Raw genomic sequence first — 17,892 nt, forward strand, 5'->3', positions numbered from 1 at the left:
AACTGAGATGATTGTTTCTGTTACTGTCATTTACAATTCATGGAGGAAAAAGAGAAATCGGATTTGTTGGATAAGCTCAATGACTATTTCCATCTCTGCTTGCCTTTTCTTCAAACTATAACATCCTTGTCTGAATACAAATAATAGACAGAGAAGGGAAAAGTAGACTGGATGTTGTTTCTCCCACTCTGGGAGGACTAATAATGGAACTAGCAATATTTCTAAATAGTGGACACTGCCCCCCCCCAAATCTGGCTGTCATCAGGCAGTTTATCTGTCTGTATATCAGCATCACCAAATTCCAAGTTCTAAGGTTCCTTTGGGGAGCATCAGTTATGAAAGTTGCTGTAAGATGTGAATAAGAGAGATGACTGTAGATTTGAGTTTTCTCAAAAGGAGAGCCAAATGTAGTCACATGCCAAGCCTCCCAAAGTACAAAACACATTATAGCTTCTGCATCCCAAAAGACAATAGAAAGAGTGTAAGAGCCAGAAGATGAGAAGGAACACTGGGAAGCACTATCTGCTCTACATGGCATGGCCATGGTGCCCAAGAACTCACATCAGCTGTGGTTGCCCGCCAAAGACTTGCACAAAATGGAGCTTGTCCACAGTCTGTCATGCTTTGAGGAGGGGTCTCAAGGCCTCACCCCTCTCACATCGTCAGGAGTTGTTGACAAATCATGGTTGCTGAGAGAAGGGGAAGTCACTTTCCTCAGTGCTATGGCTACTAGTAAGCTGCCCACAGTCTAAGAAACAGTCTCCCATCCAAAGTCACACTAATTAAGCTAATTAAACTCAGTGGGGTCCCAAGTAACAGTAAAAATTAAACACATGAAAGTGGAAGGGCCTGTTGGGAAGAATAAGGGCTCAACAGTATCATTAAGAGGGATGGTCAAGACATTAACCTACATGTATGAATTTTTCAGAAGACTCTTTTTAAAATAGTGTCTATGTGTGAAGTACAGTTTCTTTGTTTCTTCGAATGAAGAGGGACCCCTCTCCCACTCCTACCCTTTGCCTCACTCCCTACATGGTAACCCTTCAAAGACCTTCCTGGCCTCAATTGGTTGGTAAATGGGAATAGAGACATACATAATTGCAGTCTGAGAAAAATTCTTCCCCTTCTTGCAGGCATGTGGTCCCAAAGTAGCTTTATGTGCAGACTGAGACTCAACAAGGACATGGGTCCTGAATTTCTACAGCATCCAGCATCTGGATCCCTAAACTAGAACTCCAGGAACTGTGGCCCCAAAAGTTTTTGGAAGTCATTCATATAATACAGACCATAATATCTAGAACCGTAGAAACTGTGTAACCCAGGAGCATTTATAAAGAACAACATGTGCACCCCTGAGCATTCATAGCCATCGGCATTCAGAAGCTACAATAATAGTTAGAAGCATGTCAATGCATTGTACAGTCCTTCAGAGTAGTATTAGAACACACAAGAATATAGAAGTCACTGGGGATACCAATCATTTGGTAGACTACTTGCTTTGCATGCATGAGGCCCTGATTTGATCCTTATACTAGAGAAAAATGTGGAGTTCTGCACTATACTGTAGCCACTAGTCATATTAGCTGAGAAGCACTTGCCACATGGCTGTTCACGTTAAAATAGTTTGTATGTGCTCGGTAAAGAAATTCATTAATCACATGTATAAATAAAGCTAAAATTAGAGCAATTAAAATTACCTTCACTTCTCTCCTTTCAAATCGACTACAAGAAGATCTAAAATCACATATATGGCCCCCAATGTATTTTGCACACTAGTGTTAGACTCTGAAGCCTTATCAGTGGGGAACACTTACATCTGCAGTGAGGGGGTCAAGCAAATGCAACAGCCATCCAGTTTCCCAGGCTTTCTACTTCTAGGCTGTCCTAATCATTTTGTAGTCACAGGGTTGCTTTGGTCTTCATCAGCAAATTAAACTGCTCTCTGAAAACATCATGGTTTTCCTCTCTGATATTTTTCACAGCTGTATACATTTCTTAAAAGAACTCAGCCAAATCAAAACCAAGCATACCTTAATGTGCTGTGAGTCAGAAGTATGCCATTTACCTTTTCTTTCTAATAGGAAGTAGAAAGGAAAACTCAGCAAGCTCCTATTTGTCTCAGCACCAAGTAGAGAGGATGATTCCCTGTTCTCATCTGTCGGGAGCTACATAAACAGTGCTAAGGCCAAGCTGGGCCAAAGCTGCCACAGCTGGATGAGAGGCATACCCTCCATCCCAAAGGGCAGTACATATGAGGCAAATGAGCCTCCCAGACAGATGGGATTGAAAGTCCCTCAGACTGTATGCAGCAGTAGCCTGAACATTATCACATTCTTTGCAGTCATTGCCTCCAGTTCTGTGTGAGAAAATAGACCTGGCTGTGTTTATTCAACATGTGCAGGCTGATAGCAAAATGCCCACTGACTGATTGCTTGCCTTCTGTTTTCTTGGTCTTTAGCCACAACAAACCTCCAATAAGAACTGTATCTTAAGATTTGGTCATCATTGCGGGTGGGTGGGGGAGGAAGCCTGGGAATGAAACATCCGTGCACATTTGCTTCATGTCAGCAGATGAGTTTCTTCCTGCCCACTAGGCACTAGTCAATGATATATGCCTTGTGCTGTCCTGTAAGCCCATAGGGAGCTATGCTTCAAGCCCTGTGATTAAGTCCAGGTAAGTGTTAAAGAGGAATGCCAGTATCCTGCATCTGTATAACCCTTTACAAAAGTGGAGATGAACACACAGGAAAAAAACAAACATTTACTCCCAGAAATCTTAGATAGAAAAGCAAAATTGGAAAATTGCCATTGGCTTTGACCTTGGCTTGATAACCCTTCATGGAGAAGCTCAGGCCCGGAAAATAGCAATCTTTGGGGTACATCTGAAGTAGATCAAGATGAAGAAGCAGCAAGAGGACCACCCTGCTACCTTGTTTAGAGATTTCAGGGACTTGGCAGCTTTGTAAGGAACCTAAGCCAAGGGCCTGGCAGTGGCTAGACCTTTCTGCACTCTACAAGGCATCCAGGTTGGCTACTTCTGGCATATGTCTATTCCTCTTCCTGAGTAAGTATGACCCTAAGGACATAAATCACTCCAGAGTGCCAGGGAGCAATAGGAATGTGCTGGCAGGACCTATCATCACTGGGTGCCAGCATCAGGGGCTGGGGGCAAGGGAAATGTTTAAGTCCATATGAGATAGTGAGAGGAAACGGACTGGTCAGGAAAAAAGGACACAGGTAAAGAGGTACCTTTAGTAGTATAGAACTCTCATACTTGAGCAAGACCGTTCGGGATACAGGGAAGAAACTGAGAGAGCCCACTCACCTAGAGCGGAGCTGCTAATGGCCAGAGTAGTTGAGACTGATCCTGAGTTAGGTAGGAGTATGGTGAAGGACCAAATCTGCTCTGAACTAACTGTAGCTTTCTCCCTGATGGTGGGTGAGATCCTGGGCCCAGCCATCTCCTATAGGAAACAAGGTTTTGCATACCATTTATATGAAGAAACATTTAAACTCTTTTACCACAAAAAAGAAATAATTAACTAGAGTCTGAAATAGCATTTAAGGTTTTGCACATTAAAAAAGCTTTATCAGACTCGGTGGGGGAAGCTGGGAGGGGGTAGCGCTTGGGATGAAATAACTAATAAAAATTTTAAAAATATGTTTATCAGGCTTGAGAAATAGTCTATCCAGTAAAGTGGCTTGCTGTGTGAGCATGAAGTACTGAGTTCAATCTCCAGAACATACTTTAAAAAATAAAATAAAATAAAATAAAATGGCTCAGTGTTTTTAATGCTAGCACAATGGAGGCAGAGACAGGATCCCTGTAGCTCACTGAGAAGATAGTCTAGCCTTTGTAGAAAACTCTCTAGAGAGTCCCTGTCTCAAAAATGTCCATGATCATGCACAAAAGAGCACCCAAATCCACCTGCATGCTTTTAAAAATTGCTTTGTCATGCTAGGTTCATTGTAGTAAAAGTCTCTGTGATTCCTCCTTTGCAGAAAGGTATATTGACTCATTCCTAGCTCACCCTTGTCCACAGGCATATGTGGGGTTATAGCATCACTGGTATCCTATAGATAGTTCTGTGTCTTGGGTTTTTTTTTCATGTACTGTGCTAGAAGCGGCATTACTTGGTGTTTCTCCGTAGGATCTCTGATTGTCATGGTTACTGATTGGACTGTATTTCTCCACAGGCTCTCTGACATCAGAGTTACTGATTTTTATTGCCCTTTACAAAGTAGCTCTCCTGACTGCTGAATATTTTAGATTTTTTCCACAGAATACAATGAATGCTGTTATATTTATATTTTCTCCTTCCACTGAATTGCTTCCCTACAAAGATAAAGTATTTGTTGATATCTGATTCCATTTTGCTTTCCATTTAAACCAACAGCAGGCGTGTGTGTTTGCTGTATCCACTGCAGTTTCATTAGTTCAAGGTGATTTCTTTTCTAGTTTAACATTTATTTTTTAAAAATTGTGGAATTTGAACTTAATTCTTACAGGCAATCTTCTCTTTAGTGTCTCTTGAGTGATAGAACCATATAGTCTTGGAACAAAGACAAATGCTTTGTTATAAAAGTATATATGTGCATACATATAAGCATCCTAAACTACAAGTATAAATCTAAACATAATTTGCTTTACATATCAAATGCCATTTTGCCTAGCAGTATCTTATTTTGCTTTGCCATATAGTGCAGCAAATATTTGAGTTACTTTTTTCATCACATTCCCTGAAAGAGAAACAGCTTTAACAAACTACATTGAAACAATTAAAGGCCAAAAGCAAAGCAATGGGAAGGACAATTGTGCACCTCTTGTGGTCCTTATTAATTGGTCTGCATGCACACACATCTCTAACCAGCCTCTTTTGTCTAGCCTGTCAGAGGACATTAGCTGAGACCAATCTTGAAGCTACTTCCTGGCTCCCAAATGGACATAGTCACTAAGAAAGAAAGACTCATTTATTAGAATGAATTTTTGCTGCGTAAGTGAGGATTGTACAAGGCACATTTCATGCATCATTATCTGGGTCTGATTAGCAATGATGGAAATTGGTCCTCAATTTTAACAATCAGCGGAAAGGAACCTTCAGCTCTCGCTGAAGACGGACAATTGCCATAGACATGTCTGCATTTTCTGCACAAAAGGAAAATGGAGGCAAAGGCCCTTGCAGAGGCAGCTCTTAAATTGTTTTGGCAGCACTTGTCTCACATATGCCATTGTCCCTCTGACGCAAATAAATCATGACCTTGCTGTCCTGAGCAGCAGGATGACATATCTTAGGATGCCCTGTGCCACAGGGGGCCACATTGTCCCTCATGACCCTAGACATGGCTAGGCCACCTGGTCAATGCAGCCAACCCTCATTCAAGCTTTGGAACAAGTGCCACCTGTCTTTGAATGATATGTGACCTTGCACATGTCAGTGAGTCTCTTTTTTACAGTTTCCTATCTAAACAATGACAGTGACAACACCACTTACATTACAGACCACTTGTGAGGATTTCAATACTAGGATTTATACATGCAAACAAATTCTACTTGGAGCCCAGCAGGCAAACGCTCTTTCCCTAGCACAAAGGCATGCCATGCTTCTGGGACTTGCTTTGAAAGGCCTCCAAGAAGGAAGCCACAGTGAAGGCCAAGAATGGGAGCTTTTATACTACTACAGTGGGTATAATGTTTTCTGTTGTTCATGTCAAGGTCTTTACTATTACAATAAAAAAATCCAAAGGTAGTTCACTTCTGTGGGTGGCACAATGAGGTTCCCAAGCTCCCTTCCCTGCTATCCTCTGCCCAGTTCAGGAATTAAGATGCAGTAATATGATGAAAAAGAAACATGTCAGACAATATGAAGCCCCTTATTGTAGAGGAGTGAATTGGTTTTTCCTTTTCAAGTCTTGCAGGTAGATTACTGCTAAGGGGCAGCACAGAGAGAGGCAGGGGCTTGCAGAATTGAAGGGTTTCTGAATACTTCCCATACAGCCCCACATGCTCTGAGATTCTCTTTGACAGCACAGGAAGTTAAAAAAAAAAAAGTGCCCTATACCAGAACCTAAAGCCTACATGACTGCATCCCAGGGGGTGCTGATAGATTGCAGATTGTCAGGAACAGGCTGGCAGTTTAGAGTCATGTGTGAAGACACAGCCCTGGCATCATGACATACAGATGCTCATCAGGTGTCTCACTTCTTAAGATGTCAGCTGCAGTGCAATGCAGCTGTGCCGGAGTCTTACCAGCACATTTGCTTGTCTAGTACAGCAGAGAGAAAACATGGGGACCACGTTACACCTGCATGGACTTCAGGTGTTGATAACAGTTTGGGAAGGATATAAGCATAACCTCCAAATATATCACATACATATTACATATGTAACTTACATGCTGCATATAATATATATGGACATACACATCACTCATGCAAATAATGAATCTTTGCAGTTCCAAGAATAGTGGTGTCACAGCAAATGTGGGACTGCTTAGCCTTGAATATCGACTGACGTTTCTGGAAAAAAGTTACAAGTCCTAGTCAATGCATTCTTTCTTTCTTTGGTATTCTCTAGGACTGAGAAAGCCACCATGCCTACAAATGATGATGAAGACCTATTCATCACTGGCCACTTACATCAGACCCTGGCAGAACTTGATGAAGACCTGGAAGGTAACAGCCACAGTATCCTGTATGACCAGACCATACAGGCAATCACTTTTTCTTAGTACTTTGGTGTGACTCTACAAGAAAGAAGTCTTGGGTTCGCAACTTAGTTTGGATGTGTTTTGCCTGTATGTAAGATTTGAACTTCTCAGGTGAGGGCTGTTCATGATAGACTGATTTTTGTCAGAGTTCCAAGCAATATTAAGAAAATGTCTCAGTAGTTTTTAAAATATGGGCAAGTAATACTACTTTTTATATTAAGATATACTATATACACATTAGAGATTTAAATATACAAAATGAGCCAGGGGGATATGAGATGCACAAAAAGAAGCAGCTGCCTTTATTAAAAAGTAAAACTCTTCCTTGGCAGTGCAAAACACACAATCCATGGGTGTGGAGCACCCATGGCACTGCTGTTCTCTTAACACAGTCTTTGGAAAACACTAGAAGGTTAAGGGAGATGCAAATAATTGTAGTGAATAAGTAGAGATTCCTTTACACAAAGAAAGCTACACTATTTTCTTCATGGCACACATTAAATGTAAACTAGAAATACAAAGCAATGACAAGCAGACTTGAAAACTGATCCTGATTCGGTCTAATCCTGTTTTTAGTCTCTTGTCATTGGTATTTGGTTGACAGCTTTGGGAATCCTAACCAGCCATGTAGTCTCCCACAGTCTGTGACCACATGACCCACTGCCCACTGGATCACTTAGTTTTTTGGAGAGTCAGTGTAATTCTGAAGAGACCAAGATTTACTTATTCTCTCTTTAAGAAATTAAACCTAGAGCAAGTCATTCTACATGCCTTGCTGTGCTTCTAGTGGACACAAGAAATGGAAGGACAAAAATCCCGGTGCACCCGAGAGAGACTACCTTCCAGATACTAAATGTAGACATCTGTTTTATTATTCAATGATTTGACAAAATATGGTAGTTAAGTATCATACCCTGAAACGTCATGGATAGGCAAATGGTTTTGTGCTTATAAGGTGAAAGCTGAGATTCTGGTCCCAGGCAGATGCAGATTATAAAACAAAAAAAACCAAAACAAAGCAAAATAAAAAACAAACACACAAAAAAACATTTAACGTGTATATTTTTTACGAAAGTAGTAATCCCTGGGAAAATCAAAGTATTGGCCATGTATTCACTAACTGGTTGCTAATACTATAACGGATGCCAATTAGTGATTTGTGTTTGTCTTTCTCTACAGGAATGGAAGAAAATTATGAAACAGATACTAGCTCTCTAACCAACTCTGTCAATGGTGTATCCAACCACAGTCTGCAAGAAGCCATAATCCCTGATAGTGGCGTGGATGACATCCCAGTCACTTTTATCGGGGAAGTTTCTGATGAGCCTTTTGACTCAGGGCTGTTCTCCAGTAGATGTAACAATGCCACTACTTTTAACACAGGGGGCATTGCTAGCCAAAGATCTCATCTGTCCCCATTTCAGACTGAGCATAGCCAGCCATTCATAAGGACAAGTAGAAAAGAGCCTGATCCCTCCCCTCCTTCCCAAGATGACAGGAAGAGAAATCAGCCAACCTTAGCCAACACACCTGAAAATGAGAATCCAGTTGAAACAGACCCCACAGTGACATCACTTGTTTCAAAGCTTTTAATAGATGACCCAAAAGCAAAGGATAAAGGCAAGGTACATGGTTCTAGTCACAATGAGAAGACACAGGCAGGCCATGGAATAAACTCACTGCGAGTGAATCCAAGAGATGGTAAGGATGAGAGCTCCAATTCAACACCCCCACCATGGTCTCATCATGGCCAGGCCTTAGGGGGAAGCTATGGACTCAAGCATGGCCTCACGACATATAAAATTGTTCCTCCCAAATCAGAGATGAGGTGTTATGACAGGGATGTGTCCCTCTCCACTGGTGCCATTAAGATTGATGAACTAGGGAATCTGGTGAGTCCTCACATGAACGGAAGCAGGACCATATCCCCACCATCAGCTGTTGTCGAAACAGACACTCCACCTATTGGAAAAGTCAAAGAGTTCTGGAGACGCAACTCAATGGAAAAGTACCTTAATGGGCCGGCTGAGTGCACTGTCAAAAGGGCCCCCTCCACCACTATCACTGCCACACCAGAAAAACCACAGCAAGATAATGGGATGAAGGCAGCCTTCACAGTGACTACTCCCCAGCAGCAGCCTGCCTCACAGGAATATGGGGCACACCTGGAGGAAGAGAGAAGCCGGCCACGGTCAGCAGTCTCTTGTTCTGTGAAAGTGCCAGCATCGAATCCCACAGACATCACATTCCTCAAGCCTCAAAGAAGAACATCCAGCCAGTATGTGGCCTCTGCTATTGCCAAGAAGATGGGGCCTCCAAAAATCCATGCTGATGTGGTGAGACCACATAAGGCAACCACTGAACAGTGTCATGAAGAAGCAAAGCTGGCTAGACCTCCTCCCGCCAGGAAAGATGATGCAGCTCCCAACCTACACGCAGAGGCAAGGCAGCATGAACATGGGACAAACCAGAGCTCTGTCTGCCTTCCCAGCAACCCTAGTGTGCAATTGCCGGCAGGAGACCATCCCAAAGTAGAGGTCAACAGCACATATGGGAAGTCATCGACTCAAGACTATCCTGCTGCTGTCCACAGAAACTCCTATTTCCTCCCAGGCAGATCTTCCCATAGGGATCGTATTTCTGTGGGACAGAGCTGTGGTTTCAATGAAAAGCAAACTACAAGTAACCAAAAGGCAAATTCAACATCTAACTTCTCGCAGGCACTGGACAAGGCGCATCCACCCCCTCTGCTCTTGGCAGAGGCCCGTGACTCTGGGAGGATACTGATGAATGGCTCTGCACGAACCCCAGGAAATTGTGAGCCCCCCCACTCTCCAAAAGAATCCACCGTGACTAGCTATATTATCTTACAGACAGAGGAAAAGCCCAGTTCGTTATCTACAGATGGTCAAGACACAGATGATACTCTACCGTCCAGCATTTTTGGGCCAAAGAAAAAATTCAAGCCTGTCATTCAAAGGCCACTCCCAAAAGATGTATCCCTGCACAGTGCCCTGATGGAAGCTATCCACTCATCAGGAGGGAGAGAGAAGCTACGGAAGGTGAATGTGGTGGGCGTCAGCGTATGGGTACAGGGAGCTCCTGAGCAGGGCTTCCATCCCTGTCCTAGATCTTTAGAAGAAATACTACAAAGCTGCAAGTTTGCTGCTTTCATTTTATCTATGTTCTGTCTCTTTCTTCTAATGCATTTGAATAAAAACACTAGAGAGGCTGATTGGATTTAGCTTGTTAGGCTCTGGCAATCCAGTGGAAAATATGTCAATCAATAAGTATTGGGACAGAGTAATATTGAAGCCAAGGTGTGGGGCTATCTGTACTTTGGTCCAGAACTATTCTGTTAGCTTTGTGCTATCATAATGAAATATCGGAAAAACTTAGAAAAAGGAAAGGTTTATCTTGGCTCAAGGTTTGGAGGATTTAGTTCATAGTCACTTAGCTTATGACTTTTGATCTTGTTGCAAAGCAACACAGCATCGTGGGAACACATGGCAGGTCAAATGCTCACCTCCAAACCAGGGAGGGGAAAGAGAGAAGTACCCATCATTCACTTCAAGTACCTCCTTTCAGTGACCTTGGACAGCTCACCAGCATTACCTCCTAATGTCTTCACCAACTCCTAGTTGTGATAGGCTGAGAAATATGCCTTTCATGAGTGTCTGGGGGAAAGTCTTGACACTCTGAGATAGTAAGACACAGGCAGGACCACTGCTTTCTGTACAGCCTTGTGTTGCTAAACATGGGAACACATTCTGAGAACCGCATGGAGGTTGGTTTCATTGTTGTGTGAACATCATGAGGTGTCACACAAGTCCATATGGCAATAGGCCAGCACTCTATGGGGACTTCTTGTTGCATAAATTACATCGATGGGAGATTTAAAAAGAGTGATGCTGGTGTAGCAGGTTTTATCATTTTGGATGAAGCTAAAGCAATGGAACCATATCCATGACAAAATAACCATAGAGCCTATAGTATAGTGAGTGCATAATACAGTAACATAGTCACCCACACTCATAAACAAGAGTCACAACTGTATGTAACTATGCACCATACACTCTGCATGTCTAAAAGTCCAGTGAATAGGCTTGCCTACACTAGCACCACCCCAAACACCTGCAAAGTTCATTGCAGTAGGATTTTAGTGTCACTGGGAGACAGAAATATTTCATCTCTTTCTCAGTCGTGTGAGTCTGTTATCATCTGTTGTTGACTGGAACATGTGATGGGATTGTATTGCCATTGTACAGTAAAAGTAACAATTTTGCGACCCTCCATTATCAGGTCATTTAACACGTCAAAATGCTATTACTAAGCTAATGCCAATAATGAAAAGTGATTTCCTCCATTTTTCAGATGAGGAAGCAAGGCAGGGTGAGCTTTAAGTGATCTGGCACAATGTCCCCCACTGACATTCTCATCCAGGTTTTCAAGATTTCAGCACACTTGTCAGCTAGGGAAGGCTGGGAGAAGAGCAGAAATAGTCTCACAGTAAGAGACTAATTTTTGATGCAACCCCTTTGGCTCTTCTATAGCTGCCACTCAACTTTCTATAGGGTTATGTCATGGTAGCCCATACAAGTTGAAGATATCATAAGTTGGAAAAGCCTTTAATGTGCTAGACTTAGCTGAGCTTAGGTCTACCTCCCTGCATATGGTAAGAATTTACATCCGCCTACATTTGTACAACTCAAAGACTACATTAGTCTAACTCGAAGACTGTTCTACACATGTGTTGGATGACTCAGTAAAGTTTTGAGTGCTGTGCTGAAACTAGAATAGCAAATGGTTGTGTGCATATGCTTTGGTACTGTGGCTCAGTTGAATGCTCTTTTGGGAACTTTCTGAAAGTTCCTTTAAGCAGACAGGGGAATTGATGCTGCTGATATGGACTTAGCCTTCCCTTATCTTCAGAGTGAAATATGTTAACTTTATTAATACTCTAGACTGCAGAACAGACGTCAGAAGGAAGGCCAAAGAAACCATCCTATGTGGAGGCAGAGAGTGAGCGATCTGCCCTTCTGGCAGCCATTCGGGGTCACAGTGGGACTCTCAGCCTCAGGAAGGTAAGGAAATGGGCCTCCCATTTATAACAGGTTCAGAATCCTGCCTACGCTTCCCCTCAGTAGACTAAGCCAATGCCACTTAGCATCCATTGCTCCAACTACACGGCAGCCAGCATCAGAGCTGTGAACTCCATTTGTTTGGCACATTGTCACCCAATTCCAGACAGCTGCCTTGGCCTCTGCTCATATAAAGTGAGAGACCCCTGCACCAGTGACATTTTCCTGATTTTTCTGCAGGTCTGTCCTGTACACTAACATTTTCCAAATTCATTCACACACTCATCGTGATCTCAGGGTAGGATAACAAGGCCCTGCCACCCTGCCTACGTTTATAGACCAAAGCAACTGTAGGAAGATAGCCCCAAACTTGCACAACTGTAGGTACATATTAATTGAGTTTAGAGGCAGGACAGTGTACCTATGACTGTCACACACAGAGTTTAAGGAATGATGTGACTTGTACATTTTCCCTGGGGTTTTAGTGGCTCTCAACTTCCACCCTCACTTGGTCAAATCTGTGTGTCTGACTTCTATTTCTTATCATCACATGTGAAAGTAATTATGAGACTAGAGAGTATTTTTATACTCCTGCCATAGTGGGTACCTTTGAGCCATACTTTGGAAGAGCATGGGGATATATGTATAAGCAGACAGATTTCTGTTTTCCATGGTTCATCAATAGGAGCTGTTTGAGGTTTACTGTGAGATGGGTAGCTGTGTGCTATCTTCTCGGAAAGGATCTTTACACGAATCCTGTCTATCAGGTGCTATACCAAACACCATGGACTCGGTCACTTAGAAACAACAGAGGCTTGCTTCTTACAGCTCTGGAAGCTAGAAGTCAAAGGTCATGGCAACAGCAGAATTGGTATTGTGTAAGGTTGTCTTGCTGGTCCCTAGTGCCTTAACACCAAGGCCTCACATGGCAGAAGGTTCAAGGAACTCTCTGGTGTCTCTTCTATAGGGTACTGTTTCTATTCATGGTAGATACACATTTATGCACTAACCTCTTCTGAAGCCCCTCACTCCATTGTCATCGCCATGGAGTGTCACAGATGATATGGGGTGCATGGGCATTTACTGTAGTAATCACTTAACTGTCTCATTAGGTGTCATCCCTTGCCTCTGAGGAGCTCCAGAGCTTCCGAAATGCTGCACTCGTGGCTCCAGGTTTGGATAAACCTCAGCAAGAAGACCTTGGCCTTCCACCCCCACCTGCCCTGCCACCACCACCCACTCCAGCCCCCCAGGCTCCTTCAGCCTCCATAACAGTTTCTAGGTTCAGCACCGGCACCCTCAGCAACTCAGTAAATGCTAGAGAAGCCTTGATGGATGCCATCCGCTCGGGCACAGGAGCTGCAAGACTAAGAAAGGTGAGCATTCATGTAGAAAACAGAAATGGAGGCAAAACTGACGAGGCATCCCAGCTTCTGAAGGGTACCACCATGGGGTGGACAAAAACGAGTTGACTTGGGAGAAAGCCAGCTCTTCATGCTGCCTGCTGCCCATGTGGCAAGGTATAAACTAAACCCACTTCTGTCTCCTAACCCCAAATCAATGCTAGGGCAGGGTCAGGCTGGATGAGAATCCACAGTGCTCACTGGAGGGAGTGTAGCACCCTTAGCCTGCAATGTCATCACCAATCTTCCCATATCTATCTTTATCTGCCTCTTTTTGTCAACATAACACAAACTTGCTAGTGAATTCAAAGTCTCCCCGCAGAACATGTACTGTTTTCTTCCCCCAGGTCTCATTTGGCAGTCAAATGCAGATCTACACATCTATTTCCCACCGGTATACTGTACAAAGCAGTATTATCACACTCCACCTGGCTTTCAAGCTCTGTTTAAGCTCAATACTACTATCCTATGAATTCACTGACTTCTGTGGCTGCAAATGCCTCCTTGATAGGGTATTTTAGATTTTCTAAGAGAGCATTTCTGCCTCCTAAACTGTGCTGACCCTGAAGAGGTCAATAGAAAGTTAATCTTCACGCTTGTGAAATGCACAAGGCTCAGAGGATCCAAGTCACTTGGCTTTGATCATACAGGGACTGGACTCAACATAGAAGGTTCTTGTTGCCCAGGCTGTATCCTCTAAGGAAAACATGTCACCCATGAAACTGAGGCTGGGCCACTTTCACAAAAGGCTACTATTTCCAGAAATAAGACAGACAGATCTCCTTTTTCCCCCGTTAGACACCTCTTGTGGTGGAAGAGTAGAGAGGTTCCTAGGACATGTGGCTGAGAAAAGCTGTCCTTTCTTCAGCACTGGTCCATGGATACCCCATAGGCCACCAGCTCTGTTGCTCAGAGCCCCCTGGGTACTCATGAATTGCAGTTTTCTAAGCTCTCTTGGAATCCATTAGGCTCAGCTCCCTGGTTAGCCCCCACTTTCTTGATCTTGTCCTGATTTGAGGAGAGGGTAGTCATAGCTGTGCAGGTACCCAAAACTGACATTAAGGATGTAAGCCATCTTTATTGGAAGCATATCCCACTTCAGGTCCCTATCCAGTAGCACTGGAGAATGACAGGCTTCAAGCTCGCTCCCTATGGTTTCCCATTTCTATGGAATTCATGTATTTCTGAACTTGTATGGTGAATGGTCGCGAAGCAGTCATAGAAGTCAGACAGAGGTGGCTGTGAATCCACCCCTGAATCCACCTCCTCTGGGCTCAAGACAGCCATTTCCCACTGACTGAATTCCAGAGGTGTGTCTTCTTTAGAGAAGTCCTAAGCAACTAATTTAGTGAAGCCCATCACAAGACTTTGTATCTTAGTTCATAAAAATCATGTTTCTCAACAAGAAATCTATAAGCAACATCTGAGTCCTAAATTAGACTTGTCAGAAGTTAGAACCCACAGGTTAGCCAAGTTAAACTGTCTATGCTGGGACTTTGCTTTAAGGTTTGGGATAATTATCTATCTCATTTGCTCCTCTAATATATCCTATAAACACTGAGTGTCACCTATCTGAGGACTCCCTCCCTTCCAGTTTCAGTGAGCTACTCAACCACAGTTTGAAAATATTAAGTAATTAACAATTAATGAGTGGAAAGAACCTTCATTATAGCAAATGGGTATTAGTAGTATACTTGTTTGTGTCTTCCTGTGCCTAATGTGTAATACAAACTCTTCATACCTACCCTAATAGGTGCATGGGTCTAGTAAGAAGCAGCGTGTATATAGGTTCTGGTACATTCCACAGTTCCAAGCACCCCTGGGAGCTCTATGGAGGGGACCAGTGACCTGAAAGCTACAGGCACGTAGTTGCTCTCTATGCACACAGACACCTACTGGTATTTGGAGCTTTTCAAATAGATGCTACTCTGTCCTACAGTGATGGAAAGAACCCAAGGCAAGAGAAACTAAAAGACAATGCTACACAGCTAACAGGTGGTTACTTACAAATTGAAAACTTGAGCTTGCTTTCTCTGAGAACTCTTTCTTCTGCTTTGCAGAAAGTTAAAAAGAAGCAAGATTGCAAAGCATCTGGAAGACTAAGTGTTTCGGAAAGTACGGGGTAGAAATGAAGAAGAGAGAATAAGAAGGTCTGAATAGGCATGTCCAATTGAAGGTTTAGAGGAGAGGAGGAAATTGGCCACTATGAACCCCAGGCATGCTTGAAGGAAAGGTTATCACAGTTACAACGTTGTAGCCAGGGTAGGGGACACAGCTGTCATTTCCCACATGACCAGCTCCTTAAATGGGATCTATAGGACCAAGTTTTGATTATATTTCTTGGATTGCCTTAACTCTTGGGTTTCTTGCACACTCTGGAAAGCATTGGTCAGCATTTGTTTAAGAATTTGTATATCATCTTCAGTTACAAGGTGTTTGGGTGCTGAGACTGGGTGCTGAATAATGGAGGCAAGATGACGCTGAACAGGCTCTTGTCACTCATCTGCCACCTGCTACAGACTGGCATAGGAATCCAGGATGGGATAGCACAACTTCCTGGGCACCACCACCCCAGTCCTCATGGCCTGCACTGACCTCTCCTAGGTATAGCTTGCTCCCTAGGGGCATTTTATGGCTGCTAGTTTGCCTTCCCACTGCAGTTGTCTGTAGAGCACCATCACAGTCCCATGGTGGTTTTAAAAAGCCAGCCAGCCAGCACTTTGCTGCTGTGTGTAGACAACTGACTTTCATGGCTCCTGTGTCAAAGCATGTGGACTTTTCCTCTATTCCTTTAGCTTCCTTTCCCTGTTTGGTCCAACTGCCCTTGAGGAAAGTATAGTAGATCTGTGGCATTTGCAGGATGGATTGAACTATCTACAGTTGGGCAAACATGTTGCTTTTCATGCCCGAGTGTTCAGTGTACGTACCTTCTCACATGGGCCCTTGAATCTAGCTTCCCAGGTCTTTGTGAAAGGCTTCAGTGCACATCACACAATGCTTATTGCCTCTGAGAAAGCCTTCTTCCCAGCTCAGATCCTAGGGTGAGAGGCTTCCCCAGGATTTAGAAATTTAAAAACAACAAAAGAACCCGACCATGGTGGCAAAATGGGATGGTTGATCATTGGGAAGATGTTGCTCATGATACAGAACAGTCAGCTTGATGGAGAAAGAAAATTACCTTAAAGATGGCAGCATTGTTTTTCAAAATGATCTCAGTAACAGTTGCCTTTATGGTGTGAGTAGCCCAGGTCTTTGGCTGCTGATGGCTGCTGTAACCACCCATGTGTCTTCCCAGGATGCCCCTCTTCTCACAGACAGTTTCAGTGCGCACATCCATCTTCCTATGATCTTGTCCTGCTTTTCCCTCAGTCCTTCATTCGCAACAAAGGTAAAAACGACCTTGCATATCCAGCAGCCTTGGCTAATCTATGTTAAATGAATTGTGTCAGAGGGCCTAGAATGCACACCTTGTTTCCTCTTATCTGTGTGTTCATGTAAACATGAGAATGGCAGTGCCTCAGCCCCTAAGCCTTTAGTAAGACCTGCCAGCATGCCAGGCACTTACAGACCTGTTCAGAGCAGACAGAGGATTGGAATGAAGCCTCATTGTGCCTACAGAAGTACAGTGCCACAGAGACACAAAGCAGAGAAAGAGCCATTCAGAACAACTAAAGGACATGGTTAGACTCCACCCCACACAGAGGGTATAACAGGCTCCTGCTCTATTCTCCAGAAGGAAAACCATGCCTTCCATTTGATAGACAGGTGTGGTACTGGTATCCTAAGTGACTTTTCCTGGCAAAATATGCCTAGGTCAGCACCTTTGCTCTGTCCAGACATCTTATCAGCTCCTGGCTGCCTTGTCAAGTGCCCCATGAGACACACTGAGCTCACACAGCACAGGTGCCCTTTTTCCCATTACAGGAATCACAGATGTAGACGAAAGCATTTTATGCCCCTTGACCTCAACAGGAAGCCCAAAGAACTGATTAGACATATGATGTTATCAGGACGTCCCAAGCTAGGGAAGAGAACAACAAACCCCTTCCTTCTCAGCAGAAGAGAACTCCATGTTCCAGGGAGTAGGGAACAGAAACCTGTGTCAGCACAGACCTGGTTCTTGAATGACATTCATTCATACACCCAGCCCAGGTTGTTCATTATGTCAGCCTAGCTATGTGTAGTTAAATTGGAATGGCTTCAAGACAGGCAGTCAAGATTGTCTACTGACAGCTCTCCCAAGTTCTGTTGTCTCTGAAAATGGAGCTGGGGTAAACACTGGGTGCATTTGTCTTTCATGTTTTCACTCTAAACTCCCTGATAAGCTCCTTCAGTGCCCAGGCTGGCCCAGTTTTCCCATATCATCGCCATTTAATTTTCCCTTCAGAATACAGCTCATAGTTCTGAGTTCCCCAAGAACTAACTAATCTAAGTGCTGTAGGATGTGGGCCTCATTTTGCACAACATAATCTTGCACAAGGCTCACCTATCATTGTACCATCAACCCTGTCAATAGCTTCTGGTACAGAGTGGGCACTGGGTCGAGATCTGAACAGAGAATTAAGGCAGCATATCCCAATTTATGGTACCATGCACATCACAGCCCTCCTTTGCATCCTCGCGTCCATGTGCTAAAAGCTCATGTCCCAGAGAATCATTTGAAAATCCTGCCAGATATCCAATTCAGGTTACAAATACACC

At 43.5% G+C, this 17,892-nt stretch overlaps 1 protein-coding gene across 7 annotated transcripts in view; it reads left to right on the top strand.

The window, feature by feature from the left end:
- Cobl (cordon-bleu WH2 repeat protein) overlaps window positions 1–17,892 on the top strand; it is a 229,565-nt gene that overhangs the window by 200,730 nt on the left and 10,943 nt on the right. For all 7 annotated transcript variants that reach the window (XM_029483414.2, XM_029483412.2, XM_085829103.1 and 4 more), the window contains 4 exons: window positions 6,575–6,672; window positions 7,887–9,769; window positions 11,672–11,791; window positions 12,901–13,164. In XM_029483414.2, coding sequence (XP_029339274.1) covers window positions 6,575–6,672; window positions 7,887–9,769; window positions 11,672–11,791; window positions 12,901–13,164 — 2,365 coding nt within the window. The remainder of the gene's footprint in view (window positions 1–6,574; window positions 6,673–7,886; window positions 9,770–11,671; window positions 11,792–12,900; window positions 13,165–17,892) is intronic.

Source organism: Mus caroli, unplaced genomic scaffold (genome assembly GCF_978045245.1).
Source record: "Mus caroli unplaced genomic scaffold, Mus_caroli_1 scaffold_13, whole genome shotgun sequence".
Taxonomy (NCBI): Eukaryota; Metazoa; Chordata; class Mammalia; order Rodentia; family Muridae; genus Mus; species Mus caroli.